General features: G+C 57.6%; 4 protein-coding genes across 4 annotated transcripts in view; 2 read left to right on the forward strand and 2 right to left on the reverse strand.

Moving 5' to 3' along the window:
• Position 1: 1 nt before the first annotated feature.
• ENH_00027920 (isocitrate dehydrogenase, putative) lies at positions 2 to 2,022 on the forward strand (the record flags this gene model as incomplete). Its single annotated transcript, XM_013584749.1, has 3 exons — positions 2 to 155; positions 364 to 579; positions 1,455 to 2,022. Coding segments are annotated over 3 exons (938 nt in total), but the record flags the coding sequence as incomplete, so codon positions are not given.
• Positions 2,023 to 4,391: 2,369 nt separating this feature from the next.
• On the forward strand, positions 4,392 to 9,583 carry ENH_00027930 (hypothetical protein, conserved; the record flags this gene model as incomplete). The annotated part of the gene is made up of 6 exons (XM_013584750.1): positions 4,392 to 5,271; positions 5,801 to 5,902; positions 6,512 to 6,725; positions 6,835 to 7,519; positions 7,963 to 8,861; positions 9,112 to 9,583. The coding sequence occupies 6 exons, from the start codon at positions 4,392 to 4,394 to the stop codon at positions 9,581 to 9,583; spliced, it is 3,252 nt and encodes a 1,083-aa protein (XP_013440204.1).
• Positions 9,584 to 10,970: 1,387 nt separating this feature from the next.
• On the reverse strand, positions 10,971 to 14,220 carry ENH_00027940 (hypothetical protein, conserved; the record flags this gene model as incomplete). Its single annotated transcript, XM_013584751.1, has 8 exons — positions 10,971 to 11,029; positions 11,204 to 11,282; positions 11,594 to 11,823; positions 12,091 to 12,298; positions 12,692 to 12,775; positions 13,026 to 13,609; positions 13,799 to 13,975; positions 14,160 to 14,220. 8 exons carry the CDS (start codon positions 14,218 to 14,220, stop codon positions 10,971 to 10,973), a joined length of 1,482 nt encoding a protein of 493 aa, XP_013440205.1.
• A 1,385-nt stretch (positions 14,221 to 15,605) lies between these two features.
• ENH_00027950 (hypothetical protein, conserved) overlaps positions 15,606 to 17,500 on the reverse strand; it is a gene marked incomplete at both ends in the record, with an annotated part of 2,328 nt that continues 433 nt past the window's right edge. The window contains one exon of the mRNA XM_013584752.1: positions 15,606 to 17,500. This exon is cut by the window's right edge and continues 433 nt beyond it. Within this exon, the coding sequence (XP_013440206.1) occupies positions 15,606 to 17,500 (1,895 nt within the window).

A 17,500-nucleotide genomic window follows, 5' to 3' on the forward strand; every position in this document is an offset into this window, starting at 1 on the left:
GACGACGACGAGCTGCTGCAGGTCCCGCGTTTGGTGCCCACGTGGGAAAAGCCCATAATAATTGGCCGCCACGCCTTCGGCGATCAGTACCAAGCGGTGGAGTTCCGCGTGCCGGGGCCGGGGACTGTGAAAATAACTTACACTCCCGAGGACGGGTAGGGTTTAGGGTTTAGGGTTTAGGGTTTAGGGTTTAGGGTTTGGGGTTTGGGGGTTGGGTTGGGGGCTGGGGTTGGGGCAGGGGCTGGGCGCGCGAGGCGCAGCAGCGCGGGAGCCGCGGCGCGCGGCGCGCCGCGCAGCTAGGGTTTAGGGTTTAGGGTTTAGGGTTTAGGGTTTAGGGTTTAGGGTTTAGGGTTTGCGGCGCAGGGGTCCCGGCGAGACGCGGGAAGTGCACCGGTTCGAAGAGGGGGGGGTTTGTCTGGGGATGTTCAACCAAGACAGCAGCATAAGGAGTTTTGCTGCTGCTTGTTTTTGCTGCGCCTTGGAAGCAAAAATGCCTCTTTATCTTTCCACCAAAAACACAGTTTTGAAAACTTATGACGGAAGATTCAAAGACATCTTTCAGGAACTCTACGACAAACAGTACAAGCAGCAGTTCGAGAAGCTCGGCATCTGGCAAGTCTGCTGCTGCTGCTGCTGCTGCTGCTGCTGCTGCTGTTGCTGCAGTGCTGCGGTTGCTGCTGCTGCGGAGCTGCTGCTGTTGCTGCTGTTGCTGCAGTGCTGCTGCTGCTGCTGTGGTTGCTGCTGTGGTTGCTGCTGTTGTTGCTGCTGTTGTGGTTGTTGCTGCTGTTGCTGCTGCTGCTGGGGATGCTGCAGTGGGTAAGGATGCGGAAGAGGGGGTTGCTGTTGCTGCTGTGGCTGCTGATGTTGCTGCTGTTGCTGCTGCTGCTGCTGCTGCTGCTGCCTCGCTCTCTCACTGCTACCTTTTTGTTTCTTTTTCTCCCTTATTCCTCTTTCATTTTTCTTTTGATTTATTTTAATTTTATTTTAATTTTATTTTAATTTTATTTTGATTTTATTTTCCTTTTTTTCTGTTTTCCTTCATTTCATTTCATTCTTTTTCCATTTCATTTGATTTTTCTCCTTTCATTTCCTTTCGAATCTCTTTCATTTCCATTTTAGTCCTTTGGACTTCTTTTAATCATTTTAATTTTATTTTAATTTCATTTTAATTTAATTTCATTTTAATTTAATTTTAATTTCATTTTAATTTTATTTTAATTTAATTTTAATTTCCTTTTAATCACTTTAGTTTGCTTGGAATCTTCTGCCCACATGGCGCTGTTTCTGCAGTGCATTTGAGTCGTTTTTTTTCCAACTTTTTTGTTTTTTGTTCATTTTTGTTGCTTTTTTCTCGAATTTGAGTTACTTTTTGGATTCTAATTGAATAAAGTTGAATAAATTGGAAATAAATTCGAAAAAGCTTCCAAACGAGCCGCTTTCTGTCCACTTTGCAGGTACGAGCACCGCCTAGTGGATGACATGTTTGCCTACCTTTTGAAGTCCCGCGGGGGCTTCGTCTGGGCCTGCAAAAACTTCGAAGGAGACTTGGGAAGTGATTTGGTGGCTCAAGGGTTTGGGTCTTTGGGGATGATGGTATCTTTTCTGGAGTCTGCTGCAGCAGCAGAAGGAGCAGCAGCAGCAGCAGATGGCGCAGCAGCAGCAGCAGCAGCAGCAGCGTTTGCTGCGGAAGCAGCACACGGCACTGTGCGCAGACACTTCCTGCTGCAGCGCAGCGGCTGCAGCGCCAGCAGCAACCCCGTGGCCTCGGCCTACGCGTGGGCGCGGGGGCTGCTGCGGCGGGGGCAGCGGGACAGCAACTTGCTGCTGCAGCAGTTTGCTGCTGCTCTCGAAGCAGCTTGCTGCAGCGCCATCGAGGCTGGAGTTATGACCAAAGACCTCGCCACTGCCATCAAAGGAGATAAAGTTTCCGAAAAGGATTATGTTGACACCAAACAGTTCATCAAGGAAGTCCAGAAGCACCTCGAGCAGGCCCTAGTCAAACTCGGAGTCATCACTGAGTAGCAGCAGCAGCAGCAGCAGCAGCAGCAGCGGTGCGGGGGCTGCAGCAGCAGCAGCAGCAGCGGCAGCAGCAGCGGCAGCAGCAGCGGCAGCGGCGCGGGGGCTGGCGCAGCAGCAAGGAGTGAGGCGGTGGCAGGTGCAAGAGCAGCAGCAGCAGGTGCTGCTGCAGCAGCACTAGTGCAGCAGCAACTGCAGCAGCAAGTGCAGCAGCAAGTGCAGCAGCAAGTGCAGCAGCAGGTGCAGGAAGATGAATGGACAAAACTAAGGAGAAGACACATAAAAGGAAGCAAGTAAGAAAAGAAAAAAAGAAAAAGTGGCAGAAAGGAATAAAAAAGAAAATAGAAAAAAAAAGAATAAAAAAAAAGACCAATGGACAAACAACAGACACAAAAATATATGTCCCAACAAGTTTGCTGCTGCAAATAGCTCTTGCTGCTGCACCCGGAGGTGCAGCAGCAGCAGCAGCAGCAGCAGCAGCAGCAGCTGCAGCAATTTGCTGCTGCAGCCTGCGGGCCCCACAAGTTGAGGTGTACGTACACTGCACCTCAGGTGTACGTACACCTGAGTTCTTCCGCCGCTGCCTGAAAAGCACTTTTATGAAAACTGTTAATTCAGAAATCTCAAATAAACCTTTAACATCAAAACTAACAATTTATTCACTCCTCCTTGAAGCCAGCTAGCTGTAGCTAGCTGCAGCTAGCTACGGCTTGCTGCAGCTAGCTGAGCCTAGTTGTGGCTAGCTGCAGCGAGCCGTGGCTAGCTAGTAGTAGCTAGCTGCAGCGAGCCGTGGCTAGCTAGCAGTAGCTAGCTGCAGCGAGCTGTGGCTAGCTAGCAGTAGCTAGCTGAGTCTGGCTAGCTGTGGCTGCCACTAACTGCGGCTAACTATGGCCATCCCTGGGAAGCTGCAGCGAGCTGCAGCTAGCTGTAGCTACCCGTAGCTAGCTACAGCTAGCTGTAGCTAGCTACAGCTAGCTGCGGCGAGCTGCAGCTAGCCGTAGCTACCCGTAGCTAGCTGTAGCTAGCTGCAGCGAGCTGCAGCGAGCTGCAGCTAGCCGTAGCTACCCGTAGCTAGCTACGTACAGCTAGCTGTATCTAGCTGCAGCTAGCTGCAGCTAGCTGTAGCTAGCCGTAGCTAAGAATGCCCCTATTGGTACCTAGGGCCCCATGGGGCCTCAGGCCCTCCAAAGGGGCCCCTAGGTAGCAGCTGGGGGCCCCCTTAAAGAACGGAAAGGATCTCTGGGGCCTCAAGGGGGCCCCCTGAGACCCAGGGGGGCCCCCTAAGACCCCTGGGGGCCCCCCAAGACGCCAGGGGGCCCCCCTGCGGTCTTGGGGGCCCCCAAGGGGCCCCCTAGGGTCTGGGAGGTTCTTAAAAGCCCTAAAGTGACCTTAAAGACACTCAAAATGCCCCCTGAGGGCCCTTAGGGGCCCCTGTTGAGCCCTGGGGGCCCCCCTGATCTGCTTTGGGGTGGGGGGGCCCCTGCTGCTTCTTTTTGCCATTTCAGGGTGGATTTGACGGAATTAAATGTTTAAATTTATTTTAAATTAAAAATAAATATTTTTAAAAAGAAAATTTGGATTTTAAATGCAGAAAATGACAGAAAACGACATTTCAAACAGACCCGACAGCCACGGCAGACCACCCCAGTGTCTTGCCACCCCAGCGCCTGGGCCATCAACTCAAACCCTAAACCCTAAACCCTAAACCCTAAACCCAAAACCCTAAACCCTAAACCCTAAACCCTAATATCCAGGTGGCCCTTTAGTTGGCGGTTGAATATATTAAAGACCAGCACGGGGGCCCCGGCTGCTGCTGCTGCTGCTGCTGCTGCTGCTGCGCTGCGGCGGTAGGGGGGCCCCCCTGACCCCTCAGTTGCAATTTGTGTGTCTGAGTTGATTTTGAATTAAATTTGAATTAAATTTGAATTAAATTTGAATTAAATTTGAATTAATTAAATTAATTAAATTAATTTTGAATTAATTGATTTTATTTTCGGAAAATAAAACCAATAAAGGGCCCCAGAGCCTCAGCTGCGAGCCGCCGCCAACCGGGGCCCCCCAATGGCCTAGCGGGGCCCCTGCTGCTGCTGCTGCTGCTGCTGCTGCTGCTGCTGCTGCTGCTGCTGCTGCAACGCGGTGTACGCACATTGGCAGCTGCTTCAGAGTCAAATAAACAGCACCGGCAAGCGTGCTGCTGCTGAAAGAATTGCTGCTGCTGCTGCTGCTGCAGCAGGAGCTGCTGCAGCAAGAGCTGCTGCAGCAGATCTAGCAGCACCTGCGTCAATACCGACCATGTGCAGACCAAAGAGAAAGTCCGAGCAGCAGCAGCAGCTAGACCTTGCATGCAACAAGGGGGGCCCCCCTGTGGGTATCGAATGGCCTTCGTGGCTCCCCGGGGCCCCAAGGATTCAAAAGACAGGGGCCCTGCAGACCCGCAGCAGCAGCAGCAGCAGCAGCAGCAACAGCAGCAGCAGCAGCAGCAGCAGCAGCAGAGTGGCACGACCAAGGATGTGTCTGCTAGCTCCAGCTCTTCTAAAGCACTGACAGCAGCTGCGGCGGCCCCCGCAGCAGCAGCTGCAGCAGGAGAAGCAGCAGCAGCAACAGGAGAAGCAGCAGCAGCAGCAGCAGCAGCAGCAGCAGGGCCTCCAGTGCTCGTGGAATGCTTCTATGTCTCCGGCAGCAAACTGCTGGCAGCAAAAGAAGTCGAAAGGATTTCCAAAAAGGTCCTGGAGGCCCAGGGGGCCCCCCTGGGTGCTGCTTTTGTTTTATCTGCTGCTGCTTTTGCTGCTGCATGCAAACAGTTTGCTGCTGCAGTGCAGCAGCTCTATGTCCGCGGCGGCTGGCTGCTGGCCACCGTCGAGCCAGTGCCCCCGCCAGCGCAGCAGCAGCAGCAGCAGCAGCAGCAGCAGCAGCAAGAGCAGCAGCAGCAGCAGCAGCAGCAAGAGCAGCAGCAGCAGCAGCAGCAGCAGCAAGAGCAGCAGCAGCAGCAGCTGCTGCGGGTGGAGTTCAGGGCTAAAGAGCCGCTGCTGGACTCTCCGCCGCTTGCTGTGGAGTTCGCGCCGGCGGGGGCGGAGGAGCAGCAGCAGGAAGCAGCAGCAGCAGCAGCAACAGCAGCAGCAGCAGCAGCACCAGCAGCAGCAGCAGCAGCAGCAGCAGGCAGGACTAAAGCCAAAACTCTTGAGTGGTTTCTGGGGCTGCAGGGAGGGGCCCCTTTTAGGTGGAATGCCCAGAGGTGGGAGGCCCTCCTCAGAAGTGGTAAACTTGCTGCTGCTGCTGCTGCTGCTGCTGCTGCTGCGGCTGCTGCTGCTGCTTCTGCTGCTGCTGCTTCTCCTGCTGCTCCTGCTGCTCCTGCTGCTGCTGCTCCTGCTGCCCCTTCTGCTGCTGCTGCTGCTGCTGCTGCTGCGGCTGTGAATCATTTGGGGAAGCGCGGCGGCTCAGTGAGATGCTAGAAGAAGAGCTTTGTCGCTGTGCCCGCTGCTGCTGCTGCTGCTGCTGCTGCTGCTGCTGCTGCTGCTGCTATTGTTGCAGCTGTCGTTGCTGCTGCTATTGTTCCTTCTGCTGCTTTTGCTGCTCCTGGTCTTGTCGCGAGTGCTGCTGCTGCTGCTGCTGCTACTTCCCTTAGTATTTCTGCTGTTGCTGCTACTGCTGCTTTTGCTGCTGCTGCTGCTGCTGTTGCTGCTGCTCTTGCTAATTTTGCTGCTCTTGCTCCTTTTTTGCTGCCACAACACAACAACAACAGCAACAACAACTGCTGCTGCTGCTGCTGCTGCTGCTGCTGCTGCAGGGCTGTTTGAGAGCGCGTCTGCTGCTGCAGCACTGCAGCAAAACGGCAGCGTGAAGCTGCTGCTGCAGCTAAAGGAAAGCCAGCGGCGGCAGTTGTCTCCAGGTAAACTTTTATTTTTATTTTATTTATTTTTATTTTTTATTTCTTTTTTATTTCTTTTTTATTTCTTTTTTATTTCTTTTTTATTTCTTTTTTATTTCTTTTTAAATTCTTTTTTACTTCTTTTTGATTCTTTTTTATTTTCTTTTTTTAATTCTCTTTTAATTCTTCTTTAAGTTTTTAAAATTCCTTTTGTTTCTTCTTTAATACTTTTTTACTTCTGTGTTTCATTTTTGTTTAACAGCAGCAGCAGCAGCAGCAGCAGCAGCAGCAGCAGCAGTTCTTGCTGCTGCTGCTGCTGCTTTTTCTTTTTATTTCCTTTTTATTTATCTCTTTATTTGTCTTCTTTTGCTTTCTTTTTTATTTTTATTTTTTGTTTTTTTTTGATTGGGGATTTCTGGTTATATCTATCCTTAAGTGAATCCCCTACAAACAATCCCTAAACCCTGTTTTGTGGTTTAGTAATAAACTGCCGAGGGTTTAGGGTTTAGGGCTCAGGGACTACGGCTCATGTTTCAGGGTTCACGGTTTAGGGTTTAAAATTTAGGGTTTAGGGTTTAGGGTTTAGGGTTTAGGGTTTAGGGTTTAGGGTTTGTGGTGGCTGCTGCTCAGGCTTATCATTCGACGGCTCCCTCAAAAGGTGTTTAGCAGAAATAAAATACTTCGACAAAAATCTCGGGGGTTTAGCGTGGGCCCTAAAGGGGGCCCTAAGGCGTACCCTGGGGGGCCCCCTGGGGGGGGCCCCCAGGGGCCCCTTTGGGGGGCCCCCCCAGCAAAGCCACGCTGCGGAGCTGTGCCTTTCTAATGAGACCCTGCGGCAGCCTGCGTAAGACTTTTCTGTGCTGCAGCACTTCCAGCTAGGGTTTAGGGTTTAGGGTTTAGGGTTTAGGGTTTAGGGTTTAGGGTTTAGGGTGTCATTAAAACGTGCTCTTCAGGGGCCTCCCAGTCACACGCATAACCCTCTCCGACAAGACCTTCTTTGCCCAGGGGCCCCCGGGGGCCCCGGGGGCCCCTGGGGCCCCGGGGGCCCTGGGGGCCCCTGGGGCCCCGGGGGCCCCAGGGGCCCCCAACTCAGTGAAGGGGGGCCCCCCAGGGGGCCCCCTACCCTGTATAGGGAAGCGGCGGACAGCAGCTGCTTGGAGACTGGATGTGCCCCTAGTGGGGGGCCCCCAGGGGGCCCCCCAGGGGGGCCCCCAGGGGGGCCCCCTGGGGGCCCCCCAGGGGGGCCCCCTGGACGCGAAGTTGCTTGAAGTGTGGGGCCAGTTTGAAGTAGAAGCTTATCGAGAAGTGCTGCTGCTGCAGCCAGAGAAAAAGGGGGGCCCCCAGGGCCCTGGGGGCCCCCCCTTTTCTGTGGGGGGCCCCCCCAGGGGCCCTGGGGCCCCCCGGCAAGGCCCAGGGGGGGCCCCCCTGGCAGCAGGGTTTGGGGGGCCCCTGCAGCAGCAGCGGGAGTGGCTGGGGAAGCTGCGGGGGGCCCTGGGGGGCCCCCCTGTGATGAGTTTTGCTGCTGCTGCTGCAGACCCGCTGCTGTCGGGGGCCCCCCTTGGCCAAGACACAGCAAAAGCAACTGTCTCTTTTGCTGCTGCTGCGCGGCAGCAAAGAGACAGCAGATTCCTAGGCAGCGTGAGGCAGCACAGGGGCCCCTGCGCAGCAGCAGCAGCAGCAGCAGCTGCTGCTGCTGCTGCTGCTGCTGCTGCATAGTCCCGCTGCAGCGTCTCCTCTGCTGCTTTTTGTCTCCTTCGCTGTTTGTCCCCTTTTGCTGCTTCGTGTCTTTCCTTTTATTTTTGTCTGCTGCTGCTGCTCGCGCTGGCTGCTGCTGCTGCTGCTCTGCGTGGGCCTAGCTAGCAAGCAGCAGCAGCTAGCTAGCTGCTGCAGCAACAGCTAGCTAGCTACTGCAGCAGCTGCTGCTCGTGCTGCTAAAGTCTATACGGTTGCTGCTTCAAGGTGCCTTCCATGTGACGGCAGTGGAATGTCTCTGTTACTGCTGCTGCTGCTGTTGCTGCTGCTGCTGCTGCTGTTGCTGCTGCTGTTGCTGCTGTTGCTGCTGCTGCTTTTTGCTGCTGTAGGGCTGTGTCTTGTGTGCATGCATGCGCTTGCTGCAGCCGCTGGAAGCGTCTGTACACCTCAGCGCCGGTGTGGGGGCCTCAGCAGCGCTCACTGCTGCTTCTGTTGCAGCAGCAGCAAAAGGAGCTGCGGAGACATTGTGGGGTGCCCCAGAGTCCCCAGCAGCAGCAGCAGCAGCAGCAGCAGCAGCAGCAGCAGCAGCAGCACGGGGGCCCCTCAGCAGCAGCCCCACAGCTCAAAGGGCGCTGCGCCTCCTCAGGGCTGGAGGGGCCGCGGCGACGAAGGCGCTGACGGAGCGGCTTCCCTTCGTCGGTGCTGCTGTGCTGCAGCAGCAGCAGCAGCAGCAGCAGCAGCAGCAGCAGCAGCAGCAGCAGCAGCAGCCCTGCGCGCAGCCCTTCGTGCGGCTGGACGCTGAAGGGACCCTCAGCGTTACCCCCTATGCCTTTCTAAAGAGGCGCCCAGCCGAGTGCCTCCCAGGGGGCCCCCTGGGGGCCCCCCTGGGGGCCCCCCTGGGGGCCCCCCTGGGGGGCCCCCTGGGGGGCCCCCATGGGGGGCCCCCGGGGGGCCCCCCCCGGGGCCCTTGGGGCCCCCTCGCCCGTCTTGTAGACTGGCGGGGGATCTGCATGCAGTCCAGGTGGGGGGCCCACCTCTTTGTGGGGCCCCACTTGCTGCAGCAGCTGCTGCATGCGCGGCGGGGCTCGCTGCCTACAGCAGCAGCAGCAGCAGCAGCAGCAGCTGCTGCTGCTGCTGCGGAGGGGCCCCCTGGGGAAGTCCCCACACTTGAAGCCCGGGGGGCCCCCAGGGGCCTCGAACGTTTTGCTGCTGCTGCAGGGGCCCTCAGAGCGCCCCACACTTTCATTGTTTCTGCTGCACATTCGCTGGCTGTTCCCTTTGTTGTCAGGTAATCTGCTGCTGCTGCTGCTGCTGCTGCTGCTGCTGCTGCTGCTGCTGCTGCTGAAGGTTGGGCAGGTCTTGTGGCAGCTGCTGCTGCCGCCATGATGCTGCGGCAATTCATGCAGCAGCCACTTGCTGCTGCTGCTGCTGCTGTGCCTGCGGGCGGGCGCTCTGCGCAGCTGCAGCACTTCCTCTTGCTGCTGCGACTGCTGCTTCTCCCGTGCTGCTGCTGCTGCTGCTGCTGCTGCTGCATGCAGGCGGCAGCTATTCTACGGAAAAGAGGAGACATCAGTACCCCTTTTACTACTTCTTGTGTTTATTGATGGGGCCCTCATGCCCTTCTCCAGTTCCACAGAGGGGCCCCCAGGGTGTGGGGCGGGGGGCCCCCCTGCAGCAGCAGCAGCAGCAGCTGCTGCTACTTCACAGGCCGCTCCCGCAGCAGAAGCAGCAGCAGCAGACGCAGCAGCAGCAAGCGCTGCTGCTGCAGCAGACGCTGGGGCTGCTGGAGAGGCGGCAGCCCCCTCTGTGCTAGTCGAAGAAGAGCCGCGCAGCAAGCTAGGATCAGCAGCAGCAGCAGCAGCAGCAGCAGCTGCTGCTGCTGCTGCTGCTGCTCCCTGGCAAGCAACAGCTGGAGTTGCTCTGCGGCTGCGCCCGCTGCAGTTTGGCCTCACCTGGAATTTAAAAGCCCCAAACGAAGGCTTCCGCTTCTTCCTTCGCCTTAAACACTGATGCATGCATGCATGCATGCATGCATGCATGCATGCATGCATGCATGCATGCATGCATGGGGAGTGTCGAACGCGGCGCGAAACGGAGGAGTTTCGCGGGTGTGCATGCATTTGAGTGCATGCATGCATTTGCATGCATATATTTGAATGCGTGCATATGCATGCATGCGTTTGAGTGCATGCATTTGCATGCATGCATGCATGCATTTGCATGCATGCAGCGCAGCCGCTTCTAAAGGGGCGAGGAGTTGGCAGCTGCTGCAGAGAAACGCAGCTGCGGGGCTGCAGCTCAGAGGGGCCCACGCATGCATGCATGCAAATGCATGCATGCAGTCTGTGCATGCAAATGCATGCATGCAGTCTGTGCATGCAAATGCATGCATGCAGTCTATGCATGCAAATGCATGCATGCAGTCTGTGCATGCAAATGCATGCACGCAGTCTATGCATGCATGCAGAGGCGTGCATGCACGGCATTTAGTTTAAAGTCCGGCATGCAGCATGCATGCATGCATGCATGCATGCGTTTTGCCATGCATGCATGCATGGAGTTTCTAAAATGGACTGCTTTGCTCGTCCTTTTGGGGCTTTTCGTTTCTCCTGGCCGCATGCAGACTCGCGCTGCGCTGCTTCTACATAAACACTAATTTAGGGTTTAGGGTTTAGGGGCTGCAAGTAGGCAGCTTTTTTGGTTTTAGGGCCTCTGCTGCTGCTGCCTCTTGAGGAGTACAAAAGAACAGAGGCACCAGAGTAGAGGAAAACAAAGCAGCAGCAGCTGTTGCTGCAGCTGCTGCTGAAGCTGTTGTTGCTGCTGCTGTTGCTGCAGCAGCTGCTGCTGCAGCAACCAAGAAGAGTTAAGGTGTACCCCAAAACTTGGGGGGCCCCCTAGCCTTCGAGGGCCCCCTCCCACAGGGGCCCCCCAACAGTGTTGCATGCGACTGCATGCATGCATGCATGCAACTGCATGCATGCATGCAACTGCATGACCTTTGCATGCATGCATGTGGGGCCCCCCTCTAAGTGCAGCAGAGGCCCCTGGGGGCCCCCAGGTGAAACGCAGCAGCAAACAAATACCTAACAAATGTGCGCGTGCAGGCAATTGCCTCTAAAGGGGCCTGGGGGGCCCCAAAGGGTTTAATACTCAGCATCCACGGGCCTCGGGGGGCCCCCCAGGGGCCCCCAGGGGCCCCCTGGGGCCCCCAGGGGGCCCCCGGGGGCCCCTAGGTGGACTTCTTGGGGGCCCCTAATGCAGAAGGTGCCTTCAAAGGCGCTGTTTAAATTGGCCTTGGGGTCCTTGGGGGCCCCCCAAGAGGTTCACCTTCGAGGGCCCTTGAGGGGCCCCCAGAAGGGGCCCCCTGGGGGCCCCCAGTGGGGCCCCAGGGGGCCCCTCAGCAGGGCCCCTGGAAAGTTTGTCTGTCGTTTCTGACAATGGCAGTAATACCTGAAACTGTAGACACAGCAGAGGCGCAAGTCCAGCGAACAGTGTACGTACACCTGCGGCTTTGCATGCATGCATGCATGCATGCGCGCATGCATGCGTACGTGCATGCATGCATGCATGCATGCATGCATGCATGCATGCATGCATGCATGCATGCATGCATGCATGTGTGGGGCTTACCGAGCATGCATGCCATGGAACCGAAGATCATGGCGAGGAGGAACAAGACCAAATAGTGGTCGGCTTTCTTCCGTTTAACCTGCCCACGCAGCAGCAGCAAACGCAGCATGCATGCATGCATGCATGCATGCATGCATGCATGCACAGACTGCATGCATGCAAAGGCCGCATGCATGCATGCAAAGGCTGCATGCGTGCAAAGGCTGCACGCAAACAAAGGCTGCATTCCCGCAAGTAAGGACTGCACGCACGCACGCATGCCCCGCACCCCCCACACATGCATGCATGCACGCATGCATGCATGCACGCATGCATGCATGCATGCACGCATGCATGCATGCATGCATGCATGCATGCATGCATGCATGCATGCATGCGCAGAGGACTGACGACTTTGTCGACGAGGAACTTGCCGGCGAGGGCGGCGGCGAAGCAAAGACAAAAGAAAAGAAGACAATAGTCCCAAGGAACTGCTCCGCTGATGAGAGTTTTTGCTGCTGCGCTGCTGCTGCTGCTGAGCACTGCAGCAGTGTTGACAGCTGTCACTACAGCTGGCAGCATGCCCCGCGAAAGCATCAACGGGCCCATCACCATCGACCCTCCGATCCCCACAATGCCTCCTGACCCGCAAACCCTAAACCCTAAACCCTAAACCCTAAACCCTAGCGGCCCGCGCCCCGGCCTCCAGCAGCAGCAGTGAGCGCGGCAGCAGCAGCAGCAGCAGCAGCAGCAGCAGCACATGAACAGCCGCAGCAGCAGCACCTGCAGCAACACGCCCCCGCAAAACCCAGCAGCAGCAGCAGCAGCAGCACCAACGCGCCCCCACAAAACCCAGCAGCAGCAGCAGCAGCAGCAGCAGCAGCAGCAGCAGCAGCAGCAAGGCGCACCGACGATGCCTGCGGAGATGCTTTGGAGGTAGAACCTGAGGGCTATTCTCTTAGTGAAAATAATGTCTCCTTTGATGTGGGGTCCATTTGCTGCTGCTCTTTTTTTGTCTCTTAACACCAGCAGCAAGCCTTGGTAAGCAGCAGCAAGCAGCAGCAGCAGCGCGCCGCACACGTACAGCAGCCAGTACTCCCACCCGCAAAACGGCACCTGCGCAGCAGCAGCAGCAGCAGCAGCAGCAGCAGCAGCAGCAGCAGCGGCAAATGGAAAGCGCCAGCAGCAGTGCCTGCAGCTATCGGCTGCGCCTCTATGGACAGCAGCAGCCGGTATGGCGCTGCTTATGCTAACGTGCTGCTGCTGCTGCTGCTGCTGCTGCTGCTGCTGTTGCTGCTGCTGCTGCTGCTGCTGCTGTTAGAACAGCTGCTGGTGCCGTGGAGAAATTGCGCATGCAAAGGCGGAAGAATTGCAGCTCCAGCAGCAGCCGCAACAGCAGCAAATGCAGTCAATGCGGCAGCAGCAGCAGCAGCAACAGCAGCAGCAGCAGCAACAGCAGCAGAAACAGCAGCAAGTGCAGCAAGAACTGCAGCAGCAGCTGCAGCTTACAATGTGCATCCTGGAGTACTTGCTGCCCCTGACGACAGCGAGGCCCACGTCCGCCAGCCACAAAAACAGCAGCAGCAGCCACTTCTGCAGCAGCAGCAGCAGCAACAGCAGCAGCAGCAGCAGCAAACGCAGAAAAAATTTAACATGGACTGTCCGGACGAGATTTGTTCTGCGTAGCAGAAAAGCTCGCAGCTGCAGCAGCAGCAGCAGCAGCAGCCTCAACCGACGGCAGCAACCGCCAGCAGCAGCTACCCCAGCAAGCGCTGCAGCAGCAGCAGCAGCAGCAGCAGCAGCAGCAGCAGCAGCAGCAGCAGCAGCAGCGTGTGGCCCTTACGGATAAGGGGCATATTTGCCACCAAGTTTTGATATCTTCTTCTGTCTCTTTTTCTGTCTCCATTTGTTTTTCTTCTGTCTCACTTTGTGTCTCTCTAGATTTTAGCTCTTCAGCAGCAGCAGCAGCAGCAGCAGCAGCAGAAGCAGCAGCAGGAGCTGCTGCTGCCTTCTCTACTTCTGTTGACTCCTGCAGCGCAGAAGTGGTCGACAGCTGAGCCAGGACACCAGAACTGGCTGCTTCTCGTTGCTGCTGCTGCTGCTGCAGCTGCTGCTGCTGCTGCTGCTGCTGCTGCTGCTGCTGCAGCTGATGACCAGACTTAGGTGAGGCGTCGTCCTGCTCTTGCTGCTGCTCTTGCTGCTGTTGTTGCTGCTGCTCTCGCTGCTGTTCTTGCTGCTGCTCTTGCCGCTGGTCTTGTTGCTGCACGAGGTGCTCCCTTCCTTGCTGCTCCTGTTCTTGCTCTTGCTGCTGCTGCTGCTGCTGCTGCTGCTGCTCTTGCTGCGGCTGCTGCTGCTGTAGCTCGTGTTCCTCCGCATGCGCCCACGCCCCGCTGGTTGTGTCAGAAAGGACAACTTGTTCTGCTGAGTCTGCAGCAGCAGTAGCAGCAGCAGCAGCAGCAGCAGCAGCAGCAGCAGCAGCAGCTTGCCTCCAGTGCCTGCGCAGACGGCCACAATGCTGGCCAAAGTCACCAAAAAGATTCCCAAGTATTGTCGAAAAGAAGCTTCCTTCAAAGACTGCAGCTTCTCAGGCTCCAGGGGGGCCCCCAAGCGACGCACGGGGGCCCCCAGGGGGCCCCCCGGGGGGCCCCCCCCGCTGCTGCTGCTGCTGCTGCTGCTGCTGCTGCTGCTGCTGGGGGGGGGGCTGCAAGGGCCTCCGGGGGGGAAGAGCTGCAGCAGGGCTGCCGGTGCTGCAGGCTGCTGCTGCGGCAGCAGCGGCGACTGGCTGCTGCTCTGCTGCAGCAGCAGCAAAAAGAAAATGCCGCAGCAGCAAATCAAACAAAGGGGGCCCCACAGCAGGGGCCCCCAGCAGCTTCGGGGGCCCCCCGGGGGGCCCCCAGGGATTCGGGGGGACTTCTGCTGCTGAAGCAGCAGCTGGGCGCATGCAGCAGCAGCTGGACGGTTTGCTGCTGCAGCGGACTCCCTGCTGCTGCCGCGGCTGCTGCTGCTGCTGCTGCTGCTGCTGCTCCTGGTCCAGTCATGCTGCTGCGGGAGCTGCTGCTGCGCTTGAGACAAGTACATAGCGGCGCGGGCGAGCTCGTGGGAACTGCGCAGCAGCAGCTTCTGGCTGCGTCACTGCTGCTGCTGCTGCTGCTGCTGCTGCTGCTGCTGCTGCTGCTGCTGCTGCTGCTGGGTCCTGGGCCGTGTGAATGAAAGGCACCCCCCTCAGGGCCTTGCTGCAGCTGTCTGGCTGCCACTTCTTCTCAAATATTATTTATTTATTTATTTATTTATTTATTTATTTTTATTTTAATTAATAAATCCAAAATAAACAAAAGAATGAAACAACCAGCCCCAGCCTCCAGCTGTCTATACACTCCGCCGGTCACGGCCTTCCAGCCAGTGGGGCCCCGGGGGCCCCCAGTGTGACAAACCCTAAACCCTAAACCCTAAACCCTAAACCCTAAACCCTAAACCCTAAACCCTAAACAGTAAGCAATAAATAACAAATCGTAGAGATACGCGAAACCCTAAACCCTAATGAGAGGTTGACAAGAAATGTCCGCCCAAGATAAACCCCAGAACCTCAACTCTCTAAACCCTAGTTGCCTCTCCAAGCCCTCAACCCTAAACCCTAAACCCTAAACCCTAAACCCTAAACCCTAAACCCTAAACCCTAAATTTTGAACCCTGTAAGCAGCATTACGGCTTCTCGTTGCCGCAGTCTACCCTTTTTTCAAACGCTAAACCCTTAACCCCAAACCCTAAACCCTAAACCCTAAACCCTACACACTAAGCAGCAGCAGCACAGCAGCTGCTGGACTTTGGTGCAGCAAAGCCCACAGAAGCTCCAGAGCTAGGGTTTAGGGTTTAGTAGGTTGGCCGTAACACCCACCATGAGGGTTTAGGGTTTAGGGTTTGCTGCTGCCCCTGAGGCGCTACTACTGAACTGCAGCATCTGCAGCAAAGCCACATGAAGCAGCAGCAGCAGCAGCAGCAGCAGCAGCAGCAGCAGCAGCAGCAGCACCAATCTGTCTACTTCTATCTGCTGCTGCTGCTGCACAGTCTTCCCTCAGCTGCAAACGCCACAGGTTACACTCTAAGTCCATAAAACAGCTGCTGCTGCTGCTGCTGCTGCTGCAGCTACAGTTGCTGCTACTGTTACAGTTGCAAATGCTGCAGCTACAGCTGTTGCTGCTGCTGTCGCAGCTGTTGCTGCTGCAGCTACAACCGCTGCTGCTGCAGGCACAGGCGTTGCTGCAACCACAGCTGCAGCAGGTGCAACAGCTGCTGCAGCAGCAGCTGCTGCAGCTGCAGCAGCTGCAGCAGCTGCAGCAGCTGCAGCAGCAGCTGCTGCAGCAGCAGCAGCAGCTGCAGCAGCAGCTGCTGCAGCAGCAGCAGCAGCTGCAGCAGCAGCAGCAGCAGTCTACTGGGCCTCAGCGTGCTCCAGGAGAGGCTGCATAGCTTCCTTTTGGAGCTGTTCTTGCTGCTGCAGCTGCTGCTGCCGCTGCTGCATGTGCAGCAGCAGCAGCTCGAGGCGGGCCTTGATAGTGACAAGGGCCCCCTCGAGCTGCCTGCGCTGCTGCAGCAGCTGCTGCAGCAGCACGAGCTGCTGCCGGCCCTCAGCAGCAGCAGCAAAGAAGGGCGCGTGCTGCTTCACAAGTTCCTCGACCCAGGGCCCCTTGCAGATGCTGCTGCTGGGCTTTTGCTGCTGCTGCTGCACCAGCAGCTGCAGCAGCGACAGAGCCTCAGCAGCAGACAGTGCTGCTGCTGCTGCTGCTATTTCCCGCTTCTTCAAATGGCTCTTCGAAAGCACTGTTTCCAGCAGCAGCAAATCGCCCGTCAGCAGCGCCTGCCGCAGCACGGAAGCCACCCCGCTGCTGCTGCTGCTGCTGCTGCTGCTGCTGCTGCTGCGGGCCGTTGCTGCTGCTGCTGCTGCTGCTGCCTCCTGCCGCTGCTTCTTCGTCGCCTCGCCGTCTCCGCTGCTGCTGCTGCTTGCTGCTGCTCTCTTCAGCGACGCAACAGCAACGTCCGTCGGCATTATGGCTCCTGCTGCTGCTGCTGCTGCTGCTGCTGCTGCTGCTGCTGCTGCTGCTTCGTGCGTCCGCTTCTTCCCGCTGCTGGTGCTGCTGCGGCGGCGCCGCTGCTGCTGCTCTTCTGCTGTCAGCGGGGAGACGCGCTGCAGCCCCCGCCTGCTGCTGCTGCTGCTGCCCGTGGGCATCGGCAGCAGCAGCAGCTCTTCTGCTGCTGCTGCTGCTGCTGCTGCTGCTCCTGCAAACGGCACTGCTATGTGGCACACAGGGTCCAGCAGCCCCCCACGCGCCACCAGCAGCCCTTGCTGCTGCTGCTGCTGCTGCTGCTGCTGCTGCTGTATGAAGAAGACTCCAGTGTCTGCCTCCTCCGCTCCCTTTGCTGCTGCTGCTGCTGCTCGCGTTGCTATTTGCTGCTGCGGCAGCGAGGGCACTGCAGCAGCTGTGGGGTCTATACTCCAGGCGACCAGCTGCTGCTGCTCCGTGAGACAAACCAGCAGCGGCTGCTGCTGCTGCTGCTGCTGCTGCTGCTCTTCATCATCATCTTCTGCGCTGCTGCTGCTGCTGCTGCTGCTGCTGCCAAGGAACGTCAGCTGCAGCAGCCGCTGGTGATAGGCCAAAACTCCCCACAAAGGCACCTTAACCTTCTTGCTGCTGCTGCTGCTGCTGCTGCTGCTGGAAATGAGCTGCTGCGGCAGCCGCCAGAGGGCAATTTGCTGCTGCTGCTCGCCGTGGGCCCCTTTGCTGCAGACAGCAGCAACAACTCCAGCAGCAGCATCAGCAGCAACAGCACTGAAGCCAGCAGCACCCCCCTGCAGCTTCGCGACCAGCTGCTGCTGCTGCAGGTCGAACAGCACGAGGTTGCTGCTGCTGCCGCTGCTGCTGCTGCTGCCGCTGCAGAGCAGCACCAGCTGCCGCGCTGCTGCTGCTGCTGCTGCACCCGGCCTCTCCTGCTGCTGCAGCAGCTTCGCGTGGCTGAAGCCCCGCCCCACATCTGCTGCTCGCAGCACCTGCCCCTGCTGCAGCAAATCAATTACAATAAGTGAGGAGACTGTGGGGCTTCTCCGCAGCAGCACCAGCAGCTCGCTGCTGCTGCTGCTGCTGCTGCTGCTGCTGCTGCTGGGGAGCGGCAGCAGGGCGCGCACAGCCGCAGAGCCGCCGGTGCCCGCAGCAGCAGCAGCTGCTGTTGCTGCTGCTGCGTCCTCCTCCTCTGCTGCTGCTGCTGCTGCTGCTGCATTCAGCTGCACAGAAAAGAGAAGGGCTCCCCCGTTGCTGCAGTCCATAGCAGCAA

This window comes from Eimeria necatrix, genomic scaffold (assembly GCF_000499385.1).
Source record: "Eimeria necatrix Houghton genomic scaffold, Enh_scaff206, whole genome shotgun sequence".
Lineage (NCBI taxonomy): Eukaryota > Apicomplexa > Conoidasida > Eucoccidiorida > Eimeriidae > Eimeria > Eimeria necatrix.